Source organism: Dinoponera quadriceps, unplaced genomic scaffold (assembly GCF_001313825.1).
Source record: "Dinoponera quadriceps isolate SergipeBrazil2010 unplaced genomic scaffold, ASM131382v1 scaffold2346, whole genome shotgun sequence".
Lineage (NCBI taxonomy): Eukaryota > Metazoa > Arthropoda > Insecta > Hymenoptera > Formicidae > Dinoponera > Dinoponera quadriceps.
The window spans coordinates 95,730-115,726 of NW_014556388.1; the positions used below are offsets into that span (position 1 = coordinate 95,730).

The 19,997-nt window shown below is 41.5% G+C and overlaps 2 protein-coding genes across 2 annotated transcripts in view; both read left to right on the top strand.

The window, feature by feature from the left end:
• The first annotated feature begins 41 nt into the window (after positions 1 to 41).
• On the top strand, positions 42 to 2,691 carry LOC106747267. Its single transcript, XM_014624628.1, has 3 exons — positions 42 to 379; positions 1,647 to 1,788; positions 2,303 to 2,691. The coding sequence occupies exons 1-3, from the start codon at positions 313 to 315 to the stop codon at positions 2,523 to 2,525; spliced, it is 432 nt and encodes a 143-aa protein (XP_014480114.1). The 5' UTR covers positions 42 to 312; the 3' UTR covers positions 2,526 to 2,691.
• Positions 2,692 to 5,794: 3,103 nt separating this feature from the next.
• The window catches only part of LOC106747290 (E3 ubiquitin-protein ligase Rnf220-like), a 188,709-nt gene continuing 174,506 nt past the window's right edge, over positions 5,795 to 19,997 (top strand). The window contains exons 1-3 of the mRNA XM_014624684.1: positions 5,795 to 5,919; positions 10,422 to 10,535; positions 14,162 to 14,702. Of these exons, the coding sequence (XP_014480170.1) occupies positions 10,422 to 10,535; positions 14,162 to 14,702 (655 nt within the window). The 5' untranslated portion in view covers positions 5,795 to 5,919. The remainder of the gene's footprint in view (positions 5,920 to 10,421; positions 10,536 to 14,161; positions 14,703 to 19,997) is intronic.

A 19,997-nucleotide genomic window follows, 5' to 3' on the forward strand; every position in this document is an offset into this window, starting at 1 on the left:
GCGCTACCGAAAAATCTAGTGAATTCTTATACGGGCGTCGCAGCGCTTTTTTTTTCTCTTGTCTTCGGCACTCACCGGCACATAAGAAGAGGAGGATGTTCGTCGGCCAGTTACAAGTAACGGGCACGTCGACCGCGTTCTACGAGGAAGGTGAGGCCGGTGAATAAATGCTGCGCGTGGATCTACGAAAGAGATCGAAGCCAGGGGAGATCTCGTTTCGTGCCACGAAAAATCTCAGTCGCGCGGAGAACGAACGTGTGTGGAAACCTTGATCTTCTTCGATTGGTCTTCTCATCGGTTTTCCTTGGGAATATGTCGCTTCTGGTGGTTCTGCTCGGCATGGTTCTCTTGTCGCATTGCTGCGCGTCCAGTGCATCCGGTGAGTATCGAATATATACTCATTCATTTCCATCGCGTACTCGAATCAATAAGTATTTGCTTTTCCTCTTGCGGGCCGCGCAAAGTCGAGTCACGCTCGTGCGTTTTTCAATGAACTCGATAACGAAAACAAGGATTAGCTCGGTATGTACGCCGCATCTAAGGAAAATTTAATTTACCAAGTATTATTTATCACGTTTAATAAACTATACAAATAACACTTGTATATTGTTAATTATAAAAAAATTTGAAAAACGAAATATTTGCTTTTTATATTTAATAACTTTTAGAGAACCCTCGTATTTTTCCTATGTATCCTATAGAGGTGGGAGATATGATCATTCATGGATTGGATATACAGCTTATAAAAAATTTACAGTAATTTAATACAGTGACTTATAAAAAAAAATACAAATAAACTGTATGTGAAAAGTTGATTAAGATATAAGAACGATAAGGAAATAAATGAAAGAGCTAAGCACTTGTATTTTGCTATATCCCATCCTTTAACATCCCTCTACACTTATGTATCGCGAAATAATCATTAAACTTTTTACATTCCCTGCAGTAATGATTTTAAGCAGGTCGTAATATACGATTGCGCTACAGTGAGAAGTCGATTCAATTCACGAGGGTTTCGTTAATATTGACACTAAAAAAACTGAAATCATAACACAGTAATAACATAACACAAAAGGCATATAATAGTGTGATTGCGGGTAAATTACTCCCGCTCTTTCTATTTTTTCTGACCTCTGCGACGTAAATCCCTGCACGGTGTAAATACACCGGAGTTACTTTATAATTTTTTATCGTGAACGAAAACAGAACTTACGCAATGTGTGTTATTCGAGGAATATTTTGCAACTTTTTTATTTGTGGTTAAAGTTAATTCAGATAAAACCACCACGCAAAAGCCGGTCAGTAAGATTATACGGCAACACAATGAAGTGAAAAGGCATCGCGAATAAAACGTAATAATAACAATTATATATTTTATGTGTACTATATTCTTTTTTTAATATATATCGTCTAATGTATATTTGTACATAAATTTTCGTTGGATAATTTACACAAAATTATGCTGGAAAAAACGGTTTGGTGATAACGTCGGTTTTGTTTCATCAATAACGCAAATTCCAAATTAATTTTATGATTGCGTTGCGATGTTAATAAAAGCGCGCTATTAACAAAGCTCTTACGGCTTATGCCAAGAAATACCGGCGTGACTTCGTTAATGACGAGGACTCCTTGCGAATATTTTCCAGACGAACACAGAGAAACGACGGGCGATCGTGCATCAGGGGCGAAAATGAACGAGCCGTTGACGCCTTTGCCACAGAACGAAGGACGACAGTTGCTCGATTATCCTTTGTTCCCTTCCTTCGCGCACAGATATAGACCGCAGAAGTGAGTTTATCGCAAGTACTTCATTTTTACCCTCACGAATTAGCCACGCGTCTCCCCTTGACATGCAACGTTGCGGATCGTCTCATTCATGAGACTCGCATTTTGACGCGATGGGAAAAAGATTTCTTCAGATTTAATAAATTTCATTACATCCAAATAAACTTCCTCATCGGCACGCTCCAAAGAAACTAATCAATAAGCACGATCGTTAGATTTTTCAACGTATCTTTATCTTAAATAAAAAATTTGTTTGAAACGAATTCTCTTATGAAGAAATGATTTGTTTCATTTCACATATTTATCGTGACCAAATAATATTTGATTCGGTTAGAAGACATTATTTCAAATAATAGCGCTCTTTCTGTTAAATAATAGAGTTTTCTTGAATATAAAATTTTTACTCAAACAAATGCATATGTTGTTCCTATTAAACGAATTCTAGTGAAATAAATAGAAATATTCGCTAATTGACTAAGAGAAATATTGATTAATTACAACATCTTCCTCATTGCAGATGTCCTCTTTGCGACAGTTCGATTTACCCTTACTGCGGCGAGAAAATGTTCCACGACGCCTGCTGCTGCACCGAGTATCATCAGCACGACTTGCCTTATCAGTGCAAACTGGCCGACTGCAGATTTCTGCACGCCAACAGTTGCAGGGAGCATCGGCTGATCGCGAACTGCTGCTGCAGCGATGATTATCGCACACTGCTTAAGGCTCTGACGATCGCGTAGAACTCTCTCCTCAGACGCCTTTCTCTCGAATTCAACAATGACACCGTCGCACGAGAACACAATAATATTAACATGATTAATATCACAAATTTATTAATATTACAAATTATTAATATCACAAGCCGGGGAAATTATATATGACTGATATGTCCACGACGAAAAAATACTGTTGTTTATATGCAAATACAAATCGAAGTAAGTAAGTACTTCCGGCTACTTGTGATATCGATATTCAATTGAATGACATAACATTTTCGTATAGACATATATGAGCAAAATTCACATATAATTTTATACAATTATACATATATAATGATTTTTTCCCGGGAAATGATCGACGCGCAAGAGACCGTCGAAAAGGAAGAAGGAGATACAATTTTCTTACCTATATATTCGGGCCCGAAAGATACGATCTCGGTCACGCAGCCCCCCGAAACGGGCGGAAGTGATTTGTCTTCCCCGAAGGAGCGCGAAACGCGATGAATCATCGGCCCCTCAGGGTGGACGGTCGTCTCGGACGGAGGTCAATGCGATGGTCGTACACGTGCCGGTTCCACGTGTAAAGTGGCCGACCTCTTCCCTCCTCGCGCCGGCGACGTTATTCGCGTCCCCGGGATCGACGGGCCGTCTAGACATTGTCAAATGCCGTAAACCGACACCTAGTTCGGGAAGAGATGGTGGAAATCGCCGATTACGGCCGTTTTTTTCTTATCGAAGATAAGCAATGTACATTCTTCAGCGATAACGTCGACTTGCAGCGCAGGAAACATAATTTTTTATTAAATCGAATATTTCACACAGGAGGAATCGCATACACAGCGGAAAATTTGCCGTTACAATTTACGCGGAGATGAGAATGCTGAAAACGGCCTGCGTGAGTGCGATTGAATGCGTAACCGACCGGCGCCTCGCGCGTCGCGATGAAACACGGATTCGACGAGCGAAGTGTAGCAAGTGTACTCGAACTGCAACTCTTTCGTTTCGAACTCCGCGTCTATTTCCGCGTCGGCAGCGGATCTCGTGCGCTAACAAAGGTCGGGAATGCCGAGTCTAGTAACGGACGATCGTTTTAACCTATCAAGCGTTTCGCGCGAATGCTGCGGAATGCGATGTCTCTGGATACTCGCAACCGAGAGGAGAGCTCGATCATGTTGACTAACACGAACCTGTACGAGCGAAATGGAGGAAACGCATTTATTTCGTTTGACAGGATGCATGTCGAGATTCGACGCTTTCATGCTTCGGTAAGTCACCTGTACCTTTTGTCCTCCTAATTATTTTTCGGATGTAACGTACATCGCGTTCGAATTTTTTATGGCGGTTTATTGAGATAAGTGGAAAAGTTTCTTCTACCTGGACACAGATGGCGCTACATGTGCTATCTGACAATACGTTATCTTTCGGTCCAAGTTAATGTCCTAAAGTAATCGTTGATCAAAAAGAAGTCTGTTTATTCAAATGTTATTTAAATAGCAGTTGAATAAAAGTGCATTGCTATTATTTCTGTGGAAATGTCACGAACATTGACTGATAATATATAGTTTTATTATTTTTAGTTTATATTAAAAAAAGAGCACTATGTCAATCTCTGCATTCTAACGACATATAATCATATCATATAATCACTCATTTTTCTATTATATTAGATATCGTTTCTTCTTCATGATTGATCGAGTAAGCAAATTTTATAATTTTCAACTTCTCCGCCAGATGACGTATCTAGTCTGTCATATCGTTAAAAGTCGGAAAAAGTTTTTTTGCTTTTTTCGTTGTATGAATATGTGACGATTAATACGATGACATTTACATTTCTGTTAATTAATAGTTATTATTAATCGCTCAAGTGCTACTGCGGTTAGTTTACTGATTAATTGTCGTGGCTTAGTAATTGACAGTTGTTTTATAAACAGTTTGTAGTTTCGAAATATGAATCCTGAAGCCGTATGCACCCTGTAATATTAGATAGTAATTGAATTAATTAATTTGCGATGCAGGCGCTAAGCTCGAATAGGTTTCGCTATATAAATTAAATTTTTTGAATGCTGATTTATATGTTAAATTTCGATTAAGCTAATTTTTGTTTCACTAAACATCAGGAGGGTATTTGAATTCTTGAAATTTATTTCCGCTTGCATATTATTACTAAAGTAAAATTCGTCATTCCTCGTGTCATCTCACATTCAAATTATGTATTATTCTAATTTAAAAATAAAATATTTCTCGTAATCTTTTTAAATATATCATAACAGAAATATACGCAAAATGATATACTTTAAATTGTATATTTTATTTCATATTACATTATGTTTTAATTATTTATTTAACGCATTTTTGAATCTTTCAATCATCATGCCCTATCTATTGTACGTCTAAATCTAAGCCAATATATTTTTAATCATAATATATTTTTTGTTGAAATCTTTGTATATTTCCTGATTTTCCAGAATGTCTATCGATATTGTGTCAGGAATATTTTTCTAAAATGTCAAAAAATCACAAGAGTTATTTTTATTCGGTTCTAGGTTACTTTATAATATTCATTTGCATGTGATAATTACTACAGTGTCGTGTATAAATAATTGGAACGTTTTTGAAAGAGAAAAAATAATAAATTGACATAAATTAAAATATAATCAAAAAATTTAAAACATCAAATGATTGTAAAACTATATGGAAGTGATGATATTTGAAGTAATTTCCATGTGCCCAGCATGTATTTATAAAAAGCGATTGATCATGCAACGGTACTCGCATGACTTTTTGTCAAAAAATTGTCACCAATTTTTTTACCAGTTTCGCGATCAGAAAAAAAATTCGACTGTTCGTTTCAGTCGGGCAAGGCTTAAGGCATTCTCGTCATAATATTTGCAATGTCAGATGCAGCTGTCCGAGTGCCGAAATTTTCGGTTTTCGATTAAATTCAACGATATTACACACACGGCTAAGGTGGAAGCGACATTTCCCATTGCATTTGACGCCGGCGACGTCTCACAAACGTCGTTCGTACTTCTGAAAAGAAATGACGCGGGTAGCGGCGTGGGAACAACGATTGAATGACGAACGGGAGTTGAGTGGCGCGCGGCACCGTCCAAATCGGAGCGCGCGATCGCGGGCAACAGCTGTACGCGCGACGCGTGCTGCTGGCTGCGCGTCCGGTGCGCGATTGAGCTCCACGGCGAGCGTCGCGCGTGCCTGCGCGGCGCGCGACTGCGCAGGTCGCGCGTGCGCCGTGACGAGCGTGTGCGCTCTGTCGCTACGGTGGCGCCAGTCATGGCGGCGGAAACACACGCGCACGCCGCTACCACCGCCACCGCCGCCGCCACCGCTGCCGCCGGTCGGTGCCTCCACGCCTCTACCTCGCCTCCGCCACCGCCACCGAACCCGCGACTCGTGGGTAAGTACCCTCACACTCCACGCTCCAATCAGTCTGCACTCGCATGTCCACGAGGTTGCTCGCACGGGCCTGGCGGCATTCTGTCTCTCTCTCCCTCTCTCTCTCTCCCCTTTGCTTCGCCCGTTCGTACCCCCCTGTTCTGTCATTCTCTGTCTTGCTCTCTCCCCCTCTCTCTCTCTTTCTCCGTATACCCTCCCCTCTCTCTCTCTTTCTCTCTCTTACTCTTTCATTCACCTGACTCTCAATACGAGCAGTGCGTTACAGAGCCCGAACGGGGGTGATACCGATCGCCAGTCGAGATACTGGACGCGGATACCACAGCCGCGGTTGAGGTTAGGTCGCCGGACCTGTCGGTCGTAGTGGCGGGACGCGGCGGATTTGAATTTTCGAACGCAGCCACCGGCGGCCGTGTCACGGCTGTCTACCGCGTTGGGTGTTTACTCCGCGCGCACACGTGTGTCACAATCGTACGTACGAGGACGATCTCTCCCGTGGTGGACCGTCGTCGTCTCCCTGCCGGCCGGTCGCGCGGGCTTGTGATCGTCGTCGGCCACGACTGACAGCTGCTGCGCGCGCCTGCAGGTTAGGTGGAGCGACGTTAGACCGACGCGCGTTTTTCGAAACAGCGGGAACGTTTGAGAGGATGGTGCGCCGCGAGTTTTTCTCGTCGTCGTCGTCGTGGTCGTCGTCATCGTCACCGCCGTTGTTGTTAATGTTGTTGTTGAAGTTGTTGCACTCGCGTCTGGTGGATACGCGCAGCGACGGAGACGAGCAGCGGGCCCTGTGAGGTTCTGTGAATGTTCTCGGACAGCCGCGTGCCGCGGCTAGCCGCGCACCAGTTTCTCAGTGCACACGAGGAAAACGTACGCGCACTGGTGATAAAAAACCATGTCATGCTTTCGAGAGCGCGGATCTCGCCGAGTCGGCGTGTCGCGTCGCGTCGCGTAACGTCGTGTCACGTTGCGTTGCGCGCGAGTTCGCTGTTTCCCGCGCTCGAGCAATGAGAACGTCGTGGCCCGAATTCGCGGAAACTCTGTTCGGCCAATTTCACTTCAAGTTCAGTGTTCACGCCGCGCTTCGAAGCGAATGAGAGAGAGAATGTACAAACGTCGGATCACGAGAATGGCAAGTAATTGTGATGAGAAACGTCGTCGGTTTCGGGGGTTTTTCGCAGCGAGAGCGTCGCTGTTCCAAAGTCTCGTTGATGCGTTTCGATTTTAGAAAAGTGTCGGAAGATCCTCGGTTGTCGATGCAATTTCATGTGAGAGAGAACGTTATTCCATGATATACTTTGTGTGTATGGTTATATTTGAATTTGCACCTGGAACTACCGCTGACGTCACGGAGATCACACGCGGTTCTATCGCAAATATTGTTTCTCGGACCCGCGTATGACGTGTCAGAATGACTCTGAATTTCTAGTTTCGTTATATATAGTTTCCTCAACGACAGTTGTGTATTAGCTGATTAGATAAACGTCATAAAAGTGTCAGTCGAATCAGCTGATTCACGAGCGATTGACGAGAGAGACTCGTATCTGTGTTACTGAATTGCTGCCGGTATAAAGGAGACTGTTTAAAAATAACTACGATGCATGTAGTTCGCGTTTGAATCTATACCGTACGTTGCGAGTAACAAGGGTATCGCATTAGCGTTGTGTGAAAAATTGCGTCGAAAACGCGGCAAACGCTGCATAACGTTATTATCGCGAGGGAGGAGAAATGAAATTTCGCGCAAACGTATGCGTATGTACATTTCAATACTCGCCGGGGATAAAATGATTTAGACGTGAAGTGAATTCGAAACCTGTTTGCTCAAAGTAACATTTTCAATCAATTGTCACTTCCATTACTTTTGTCACATTACGATATTATCGCATTACTCGTGAGATGTGCGCGAGATGTTAAATATAGCTATTCGTTTGAATACTCTCTTTTAAAACTTCGACTGCGCAAAATTGCTCATCATCTGACAAAGCCAGTGATTATAATCATTTTGATTATAATTATTTCACTCTTACGCCATATCGGTATTCAGTTCAGAGTGTCGTTATTTTCAATACGAGGTTAATATGAGGTTACACAAATTACATAAAACATTATTTTTTATTTCGAATTTTTGTTTCACTTTTTACTTTTTAACCTTAAATCTTGCGGTATAACGAAAATAATAAATCAGACAACGTTAAAGTAAGAACAGTTAAGTATTTCAAATCTTTCGTTAATCGCTCGTAGAAAAAAAAATGTGAGCATCTGCATATTATCCGTATAATGTATTCGTCGTACATCGTTTTCGCTAATGTTTTTCTTGCGTGTGATTTCCTATCGGAGCGAGCGTCCTCGTTCGATCGCCCGTCGCGCAAGAGAAGGCGATCTGGCCATCGATCGACGCAATTACTCGCGGATCGAATTCGATAGCTTTCTGGTTGAAAGATTAGAAGTAGCAGAAATTGTCGGCGGTTCGACACCCGACACACAATGCTAGTGATTAATTGACAATCGCGATAATTAATGATACACGCGGTGTACCGCGATCTCGTGCCGCGACACGTTGATGTATTCCATTAAATAGCGTTTTGCAGAAGAAAATATCGAGTAAATTGTAAGCAGACTTGCTAGTGTCCGATTACTTTTTTTTTTTTGAAAAATAATCGCGATAATTCCAATAATATCCGATATTATCGTAGATTATTTACACTACGTACGTCGATACTTCGTATTGAACAATATGGGAAAATTTTGCAATTAATTCGATAAGTGATAAGGTATTGACATGTGATTTCAAACGTTTTATAGTATGCACATTTTAGAATACACAATGTCCAGAATATCGAGAATTTTGAGAGTCGAGGATCTTTTGAATGCGTAATGATCTAAAATTTCAGAACCCAGAATTTAATTCAGACAATTGATTGATTTTTTGATCGCGTGATCTGAAAACTTGCAGAAATTTTATTAAATTTTTCCGAGATTCACGTATTCGAAACCTAGTTTTTTCATGCGCCCGAGATACATGGATAATAACGGCAAAAATGATAAAAGTTACTTCGTCGTTGAACACTTGTTAATAGACTCTCAGATATTTTGTCGTCTATTACACTTCTTCGTTAATGATATTTCATTGCATATATGACATTTATATATGACAGCAGAAGATTTATTATTGATATTGAATTTCATACTTCACTTTGCGTAAAAAAATGTCTGCTAGTTCTTTCACTATTTTTAATTTTAATATTTAATAGGCTCAACAGCTTAGTGAGGTAAAAGATATTTAATATGCTATATTGTTGGGAAGGTAAACAATAAAGTTTGACAGACTTATATCACGTAAATACATATGTCTAATGTTACGGACGATGAAATATCAAACTATGAATTTTAAAGGATGAAACGTCTCAGTATCATGAAGTATCCGACGAAAAAATATCTACGAATATCTTACGAAGAAGTGGCATACGACGAAGTATGAATCGGTCATGAATCGATCCTCAACATTCAAAAATTAATTTCGAAAATACGGTTAAAAAATGATTATCAAATAATGATTTCTAATCATTGCATATAGTCGACAGGAAACGTTGTTGGTTATTCCTGTCTCGAGATTCACGTAATTAATCGGTCCATTTTACGCGAAACGCTGATAAGAAATCGAACTAAGATCGTAATTTTATTCCATCCTGAAACCACGACGTAATTCTCATCGACGTAATTCTCATCGACGTAATTGATGCGTCACGATATCATTCTCATTGCTGAGCGTGTTAATCGAATTTGCTTCTCGATCGGAGACTGTTAGTATCCATTTGTGCTTACTTTGAAATCATAAAATTGGAATTATTACGTTAATCAAGATAACAATAAAGATTAATCGAAATTCTCCAAAAATGCAATTGAATAAGATAATAAATAGTAAAAACTTAGCATTTTATATATAAATTTTAATACATAATTTTATTAAATTTTTAGAAATTTTTTCTTAATATTTGTTGAAAGAGGTTTATTAAGAATTATTTCTTAATTTCTAGTAACTAATTTTAAATAAAACCGTAACATTCATCCACGTTAAGCGAGATTTTCAGCGAGATAAGAAATGTATATTTAATAAATTTTAAAAGAAATGTATGAGAAAATGCCTGTGTGTTTTGTATTGATAAAGAGACACTAGGAATTCAGTTTTTCAAAAAGACGTGAAACAACAAACCGAGAAAAATCACCGATCAAGAAGTAAACACGAGCCTCGCACAACGAGTAATATATTCGCAATTACATTATCACGGAAAATCGCGAAAACCCGATTAACCCGTAAATCCGCTTAACAATTAATGATCGATTAGCCGGTAAACGCGATTAACAAAATATATCGGATCGTCGTCTTCCACGGTCGCGCTTTCACGCGAAATTTTCTCTCGAGTTTCGCGTCAACGAAATCGCGATACTAAAAAAATAGGAAAGAGTAAGATCGACGAAAGGGGAGAAGAAAACGACGATGTATGTTTTTAGATGGATAATTCTGCGTACGTTCCGAATCACCTACCGCCGCCGTCTCTGGTCGTGTTCTCGCAGCCCGGAACGTTGCCCGAGGCCTTGAGAATGCAAAGACCCTTCAATCCACAAGTTAGTGTCCCATTGTCCTTGCCCTTCTAACGCCTAAGCCTAAGCTTCCACATCAGCTTGCACTTATACGGGTTATGGTGTGCTCCGCATGCTTGTTGAAACGCTCTTCAATCCTTTGACTTTCAGATACGAATTTTCAGATTTTCTTGGTATTATCGGAATTTCACGTCATTTAAAGGCGAAAGATATTGTCGCATGTGTAGTCGTCCTGATTATTTATTACGTACAATTCTTGCGGATTAACGTAAAGCAGTCGTTTCGTGTAATTATTTATAATCACGCGAAATAATTATTCCGTCGCATTGTTTGAATTAACGTTGTTTGTACAAATGTTTTACTATGTTGATGGGACGACGAGTGGGATTTATCAGCGAATCTGAAAGGGTTAAATCACTTTCACGCTCGCATCATGTGCATCGAAATTGCACTGCGGTAATTCGAGTGTATCGTGTTCGACGGTAACGTACGTCACGATTTGGCAGAAAAACAACTTGAAATGTGTATAAAATAAACAAATAACACAAAAAATAATTGCTGGCATTGATTTCAACGAGCGTGCGCGTCGAACAGCTCGAGTTACTCTCATTCCGCTTTGCATGTCTGTGCCGCTTTATGCACGCGGGTACTAATTAATGTGCGCGATGAATAGAAACTTGCCTGTGCGCGTGTGTATAGATGTGCATGCACGAATAATAGGTAATATTAAGCCAGTGATGCGCAATTTTCTTCTGTCGAGGGGCAGAATATTATTTTGTTTTATACGAAGTTCGTCTACGGAGATACAATAAATATCGAAATGAAAAATATATTTATCATCGTACTCTTTGTGATATCGTATTATGAATTTGACTGTTTGTCCGGCTCACATGTTGCCGCGTATGCATACGTATGTAAAGTTTAAATAAAAATATGAAAATTTTTATATTCATCTTTCATGTATAAATCGTGAAGGGAAACGTACACCATAAATTGCACATCACTGGATCTGTCTGTGACACTTATGCAGTGTTACGAGTTATAATTAAAAAGAGAACCAACAAAACCAGCGATATACACGCAGTAAGTATTCTTTATAATTAAGAATCTATGATATAATTCAAGCTAGTTGTATCATTTTCTGAATAATTGCGAATCATTTGTTCCTTTTAGGAGTGATCGATAAATTGTGCATGACGTTTTCAATGTATGTCTCACGATGCGAATTATAGAAAATACGAGTATTATATCCGATAATAACGAGATTCATTTAGGAGATACGATTTTATTCCGCGCATATTACTATCACATAACCGCGATTGCTGCAAACATTTAACGAACGGACGGCGTGGTTAATTATAAACGAATTCGGCGGCGTTTTTAAACGCGCTCGAATATTTTTCATACACGCGGGACATCAATCGGGTAACACGGATAACGCCGGTGCGAATAACGCGGTAGATACAGAACAGCACCGGTAGAACAAGAGAGACGGCGAGAGAGCGGGTTGCATCAAAATTCAGCGTCGTTAAAAAATGAGATAATTTCGGGGCGAACCTAATTGCGGTGGTGCGATGACAAAATACGCTCGCGTTTCGTCGCCCGCGGGAGCGAGTGGTAGAGAGAGAAAGATAGATAGACAGAGAGAGAGAGAGAGAAAGAGGGAGAGGGAGGAGGTAAAAAAAGAAGATTATTGCAAATATGCAAGCGGTGCGCGTCGCGCGGTCGCTCGGTCGCGAAAAAAGGGCAGGGGCCGCAATTAAAATAATAATGAATACCTAATAAATCACTGATTGGACCACGAGCGCAAATACGCCGGGCCGGGCGAACGCGAACCTCATTTCCCCGTATAAAAGAATAATAAACTAATCGCGGCGTACTAATACCCGCGCGTGTAACTCATCGCCCGCGTCATTATCGGTCGAATGAAATGTTTATCCGGAAACCAGCTGTCCGTTCTCGCCGATGAAATCATTTCGCACTTCCGTTCTGCACTCTGCAACCCTTAGTCGCGATGGGGATGTTGACGAGTAACCGTGGCTTATCGTTTACTTTTTTGTACGGAGATGAATCTTTCGATATAGAGCTCTCTCTCTCTCTCTCTCTCTCTCTCTTCATAATATTCTATGTATCCTGTCGCGAAACGGTTTGTTGCGAAATGGAGTTTTGTTGAAAATATACACAGTTAAAAGAAATTGTAGTGATCTCGAAATACATACACGGCATACATATTTTCCCCGCGATAACGGAAACAACGAGCAAATAATTCCACCGTTTTTTAAACCACACACGTCATATTTCTTTAGACTTTTACAAAATATTACGAAATAACAAACAATTTTCTCTTCTAATGAATTTCAAAAACAGTTTCGTAAATACTTTTGAAATACGACGAAATGCGCACATGCGTCGTCGTCGAGATACACGCGTCGGCGTTAAGCGTCGAAACAAATCTCTCATGTCGCTCGCGTCATTTTGCATTTCACGACGAAGTCGAGGCATCGGTAACACAAAACGCCCTTTTCGTTATTACTTCGCTTTTGTTCAATACATTCCGGTAATTCTTGCATTATAAATGTTACAAAACCCAATGCGTAGATGCTTCAGCCGAGTATTCAGTATGCGGCTTAATAGACTCGTCAATCACGGCGAATTGAATGATACAACTGACGGGATTGGAAGGGAACGAACGGTGCGGGACAGGGGAGGGAGAAGAGCTTCAGGTTTTGACGGATTATTATAACACAGTGGTTTCGCGTTATTAACAGTATACCGCCACGCTGCTTTGATATTATATGTCATTCAGACGTAGCCGAAAGCGCGGAAATACCCACACGCTGCAAATGAGCTATCGAGTTATGCAATTCAAACATTTTTCCGTTCATCGCGTACACGGCATAAAGTTATACCGCCAAGCTCGATAACGCGCGTGTTCCTCGAAATCAGAGTAAATATCGATGGTTCCTTTGCGAACGTTGATACCACTGAAGTTAATACCGCAGAGTGGGGATTAAAGACACGTGATTCGAAAAATTGACGGTGCGCAAAACCTAGTAATAAAATGTTGGATAAGAAATCCCCTTATCGCATTAAATGATCTAAATGTTCATCATCATACAATAGTGTTAACCTTTGAATAATATGTGAGTTTATTTGGATAATTTATTTATCTAATTATTTACGGGAGATATTCCTTTAGTACCATGTTTTTAAGACACGAAGAAAAAAATAATATATAAAAAAGTACGTGGGAAATAGAAAAATAGTATAAAATGATAGTGTGAAAATGAAAAAAGAAAAATACGATAAGTATAATAATGCGTGAATTCAAGACAAGCTTAATCATTGCGTTTATCTGCGGTAACTTCATTAATTCTCACATTCGAGTGAGATCATATCGAGACATGTTTTTTTACTGGTCTGTCGGAAATCTTCTATATTTCGTTGTTTATGAACTATTCCTGATCAAATTTATTACATCACGATGTGCCTTTTACTAACACTTACACCCCATTTAGTAATCAAGAATCAAGTTCCACATGGATATTTAAGTACGATCTGTTCAGTTTGGTTGAGTCAGACGCTGTGATCTTTCTACTTAGCTTATCTCTCTCTCTCTCAACCGTCTTCTTTTCTTTTCGTGTTCCCAGGTAACCGACTCGAAGGACCTGCAGGTGCCCTTCAGCACGGCGGCGTCGCTGGGCTACGGCTTGCATCACATGCTGCATCTGCCGCCGCAATTCCTGCACCCGCTCGACCATAGACTGCCCTTTGGCGGGTTCCGGCCTCTGGTGCCGTCCGCGTTCGCGCCCCCCAGCAAGTGCCTCAAGGTCGAGACCGGGAACGGCGCGGTGCCGGGAAACGGCGGTCTGCCCAGCATCGGCTCGCTCACGAGCATGTCGAACATGTTCTCGCCCACGTCCCTACCGGGCGCTGGCGGGGGTGCGGTGGTGTCTGTTTCCGGCGCGGCAGCCGCCGCAGCCGCCGCCGCTGCCGCCGCGGCCAGCCAGGAAGTCGGGGGCCCGCAGAGCCCGGCTGGCTCCGCGAGCCGATCGCCCACCGGTACCGGCGGCACCGGTTCCGTGCCAAATCGTGGCACAACCCCTGACGAGGAGGACCGCGACGCCAATGCTACACCTGGTTCTGAGAACACCGAACGATCCACTCCGGAGGAGGGACGACCATACAGACGTGAGTACGATACTGTCTGATTGCATGACTTTTGCTTTTTTATTTACCGTCGCGCGAACGGCTTCGAGAGCGGACTGATTGAGCAGGTTGAGACCCTTTAACTTGCCGGGAAGAACTCTCGAACTCTCGCGCGGCAGAGAGATTAAAGAAAAGTTATATTTCACAGGTAGATCAAAAAGATATATTCAAAACTCGATGAAATCGTAACGACTCATTTTTCAAGTAACGATAACGGTAACAGTTATTTTTTTTCAGTGGGTAACGAGTAACGAATTATTTTTCAAAAGTAACTTTCCCAACTCTGGGTTTCATTGTAAAATTGTATATACATACACACACGTTTAAAATAGTAATTGACTGTAAGTTGATTTTTATTAAACATGAAGACTAGTATTGTCCGTTCTCGAAGTTGCTCCGCGCCTATGTAACGTTTGTCGGTGTTTAACGAACGAGCGACTGACGATCAACGCAGTGAATCATTATCGCCTCAGTAGAACTTGGTTCATATTCGAATCGTTCGATTTAATTAATACATACGATTCACGGCTATCGTAACACTTGCCGTCACTTGCACTGATCATCTTCGTTCTTCACGCAATATTAACTTGAGTAATTTCACCGAACTCGCATCTTCGATATTATTCGCTAAGCTTCGTTAATACATTAATGAGACATCGCGCCTCGAGAAAATCGTAGAATATCCTCAGGGAGTCTTCCCTCCTTCGTGAGTCTTCGCGAAGCGTCTCTCGATCGAAGTAATCTCAACAAAGATCTTACCGCGCGTTGATCTTCGAGCGTTCCGTACGATAAACAAACTCAGCTGCGTGTCCGAGGTTTTCGAAGCGCGCGTTGCCGCGTCTCAAGAAGATAAGCGAGAGACACACAGAGAGAAAGAGAGAAACACTCGCCGTATATTGTTCGAGAGCGCGTATCGCCGTTGATCTCGCGATGCGAGGTTCTCGGGGTGGACACCCCGTATATTTTTTCACGATGACCCCGTCGCGCGGGCGAGTCGAGGCTGGCTAACGGAAAGAGAGCGCACTGAGATTTGTATGCTTAATCTACCTAAGTCGTTTATTTGAGCCCCGGCGACGTAACAGCTGTGCCACGGGGGCAGCCCCGGGGCAGCGCGCGGAGGGCTCGTCCTCTCTGCCGCGCGTTTGTTTATTTTTCGCCGCTGTCTTAATTACCGAAAGATAGAGCCATTCATTTTTCCCTCGGCGGCGACGTCGTCACCGCCGTCGCCCGCTTTTTCCGCGCTCCTCGCAACGCGTGCGCGCCTTCTTTCGCGAGTTCGCTCGCCGAGAGAAATCGCCGCTTGATGCGAAAAATAGCATTAATGAGATTCCGCTTGATTTTCGCGGCACATTATCGAAAGATGAGCAATTATTCACTGTAATCTATCTCATTATAGAAAACGGCGTTAATCGTCGCGATTATAAAAATAAAGTAAAGGCCGTCGAGATTTCGGGCCAATATTTGTCGATCTGTAAATACAGTATGTATTGCATTTTGCGATGCGAGTGCGTCAAATTTTACTGTTAACGAGCAATCTCGCGAGAAGTCATATCTCTACGTGTAAATTAACTACCGGCAAAAAAAGCGCGCGACGGTCAACCCGCCCCCGTACTATTTCTCTTTCTCTCGACTAATTTTCGTTTAATTACGAAAGAGAAAAAGAGGTCGGACACACACAGAAGGTTTCTCCCTTCGCATCCCCTCTCCCGTTTATCTTTTATTCCCACGAATCGTCGACGCGGGGATAACGATGTTTCGGTGTTTAAACGGTCGCGTTGGCTCCACGTGACGTTAGCGCACCGTTAATTAGACGGTACTAACTTTGTGACGACGCATTGCATCGCGCAACAGGGAACAATCGTCGCGTAAAATTACTCGCGTGTTTCCCAGAGAAGAGACGTTTTTAATTACGGGAATTATTATTACACGCATCTTGCGAAGACTCTTGTCCCTCTCTCATTCACGAAAGTCCAAGGAAGCAGCATCTTTCAAAGATGCTGACGACATACGTCGCGTAGCGACTTTCGCGCCGTTTATTTTATAAATTACTACCATATTAATACTTACTACGTGTAGGGAGAGAGAGAGAGAGAGAGAGAGAGAGAGAGAGAGAGAGAGAGAGAGAGAGAGAAAACGAGAAAATAAATGTTCGAGGGAAAGTAAATGTTCTTTCTTGATAACGACAGGTAAGAGAAAGGTTTGAAGGAAAGTAAATGTTCCTTCTTGATAACGACAGGTGGGAGAAAAATAATATAAGGAGTAAAATAAAATAATATAAGGAGTAAAAATAAAGTAAGCAATGAGAAAAGGAAAAAAAAAGGAGATGTAGAATTCCCTTTGGAAAGGATGTATTATTCCCTGCCTTCTCTTTGCACATACGATTCTTGATTAATTCAGGTTCAGATTTCTACTGAAATCTATTTTATGTGAAAGGAGAAAAATGAAATATTTCGTTACATACCTTACTATTTTGAATAGTGTTTGATTTATTAAAACTTTTTGTCGCTAACGCGAATCGGAGTGACGTAGATATTATTAACGTATTGTTCCACATCTCATCTGTCGACGCTATTGTGCGAATTGGCCGCGCGCACGCCTATTTTATACTCCGCAGTGCGGTATTTTCATTATACACTTGCGCCCTTTTTGAGCGGCTTCGTGAAGGGTGCGTATAGACGCGCGGTTGACATACGCTCACGCTCGTGCTTCACCGGTATTTATGGCAAATAACCATACGCGGCCGTATCGTGCAATTTACATTGCGTTTATTTGACTCTAATGGTGCGGCAAAAATATCGAGTTAATATTGACTCGCGTCTGTAACGCGTGTGTTTGGTCGTGCCCGCAAGTTTCTATAATCGACTATCATCGTTTCAATAGCGATTATCGCTCTTGAATTTTATTGTCGGTACGAAAATCCATGCGATTTTACATTTGCCGCTACCGCGAGATCTCAGATATTTCCGCTCTCGTTATGGTCTCGTTTATTAGAAAGTTACTATAATCAAGAAACCGTTATGTAACAGAGATAAATACACAGAAAAAAAGGGATTAACTGTTCATATATACAACTGAAATTTACTTGCCAGATCTAGTTTTTAGCTGTGGGAGCTAAAAGCTAAGTACATAGACAAAAGAATAAGCTAAATTAACTAAATTTCAGTTGTATTATATGGACAGCTAATTTTTACTCGTAGGAGCTAATTTTTAGCTATGAGAATTTTTTTCCCGTGTATACATGTACACTATAAACGGCAATATATTAATATATGATAATACCAATATTTATAACTTTTTCATGATTTTATAATTACAATATTAAATATACAGCTGTCATTGTATAAAACCATCATAGAGCTTTCAACCTGTTATCAACGTTTGAGAATATTCCAAGCAGACATTGCGCATATTCAAGCACGAAACGCAACATACGGACTCTAAATTGGTTCTAATCTCCATCGTTAACAGAATCACCGGCGACTTTTCACGACAAATCGAAATAAAATCGCTCGGCGAATCTGTTTGTAATCAGTTCGCCGATGCGGAGAAAATACCGGTACGCACAAGTAATACGCGCATTGTATCGGTCGTGCTCGTATCACTCCCGCGAACGTATGTACAGCCGTTGCGCCGGGGATACGTGGTGTTTGGCTCGCAGCCGGGGGTGGAGTGTGCAATCGTACCGTTTGGCAGCCTGTTTGAATGTTTTGCGACGAGTTTATTCGAGTTATCAATTTCCTGGCAAATATCTGCATTTCCGTGCTCCCTCGTTCTCCCCCGCCCCCTATGCCTTCCTGCCCCATCCCCCTCTCGCCATTCACAGTCCTCCACGCTCGCACCTGCAACGTGGCATCGCGCTGCGCGATTGCAGCCCTCGTCAAAGGTGTAAGAGCGAACTTACGAACCGCGTGAACCGCGAACGAGTTGACGAGTATACGGTGTAACGGAAAAAATAACGTCGCCGTGTTTTTGTTTATGAACAGTTTTTATAGATCGCGCATGTATACATGGAATATCTATCAGATATAGAGCTATGTTGAGACACGACCGAAATAACTAGATATGTAACTCTCGACGAGACACACGTTATGTATGTACGAACGAAAGTAGCATATGGTGGAAAAAATTATTTATTTATATATATCCGAATGTGTTATAAGAGCGGGCGGCAGGTAATTCCGAATCGTCCCGCATCCCGGAAAATACGTCGTGCAAATATTATTTTTTCTCGCTGTGTTTCAATATTTTACGTTTTTTTCTACTCTTTTTTTTTTACGTTATTTGTTACCGCCGTTTTTAATTCTATTTCGGAATTCGCAATCCTTATGTGGTGTCACCAAAATTGCACCCGTGTAAAACACATTTTTGTAACGCGAAACGTTACGAAACAAAGTCCACAAACGATGTAAAGGGTCATCAAGAGTCGTTGATAATTTGGAAAAAAAGAGTTAGGGTTTTTTTTTGTTTCAGCGTGTGTGTGTGTGGATGGTTTAAAAGGGCACTTTCCAATGCGCGTGTAAAAGCGCGCGATGCATTCGGATTGGGACCCGAGCGCACGAAGGCCCGAAGGGTCGCGCCTGTATTAGCGCGTTATCCGCGCGCGTGTATTTTTTTACGCACGCATAAATACGCAGCGGTAATATAACATAGGGACGCGCCGCTCGTCTCGACGAGGGATGACGGTCGTGAAACGGCGGGCGTAAACCGGAAGTGTCGTGATTTTTAGCCCGCCGCGAATGTATGATGTCGTTTTTTCGGTTTTGCGTATTTACGTTCGCGCAATTTTCCGTGAATCTCACATCGAGAATCATTTTTGCACGCACGCTTTGTTCGACGCGTATATACAGCCAATATCTGAAACGTATATCCCTGAACGAAATGCGTAAAATTTAGATTTGTGTCTTCGTCTTTTTTTTAAGTTAACAATGGATTGCTTCGTTTTTCCTAAAGTTATCTTGTAGGTTTGCATCAATATTTTTCGTTGTATGAACCAAGTTTGGGTGCAGATTGACGAATAATCAGAGATTCATGAAACGGTAATTGTTAAGCGACGATAAGTTATAAATGTTGGTTTAAATTACTACTTAAGTATCCCCTTATTCTCGGCCACTTCGTCAAATCCATCTATTAAATTCGGAAAGATGTATAATAAGTTTTATATACCTGGAAATATATGATGTATCGCTAATCGTGTCCCGGCATCTTGGCTTCCACATACATCCATACATACATACATATATACATACATACATACATACGACAATTTGGTCGAAGAAA

Bases quoted from the DNA above. Each gene is read 5' to 3' on its own strand.
- LOC106747267 (XM_014624628.1), top strand. From the start codon at position 313: ATGTCGCTTCTGGTGGTTCTGCTCGGCATGGTTCTCTTGTCGCATTGC. The intron at 380-1,646 runs GTGAGTATCGAA...AATATTTTCCAG, and splicing joins CTGCGCGTCCAGTGCATCCG to ACGAACACAGAGAAACGACG. The intron at 1,789-2,302 runs GTGAGTTTATCG...TCCTCATTGCAG, and splicing joins CACAGATATAGACCGCAGAA to ATGTCCTCTTTGCGACAGTT.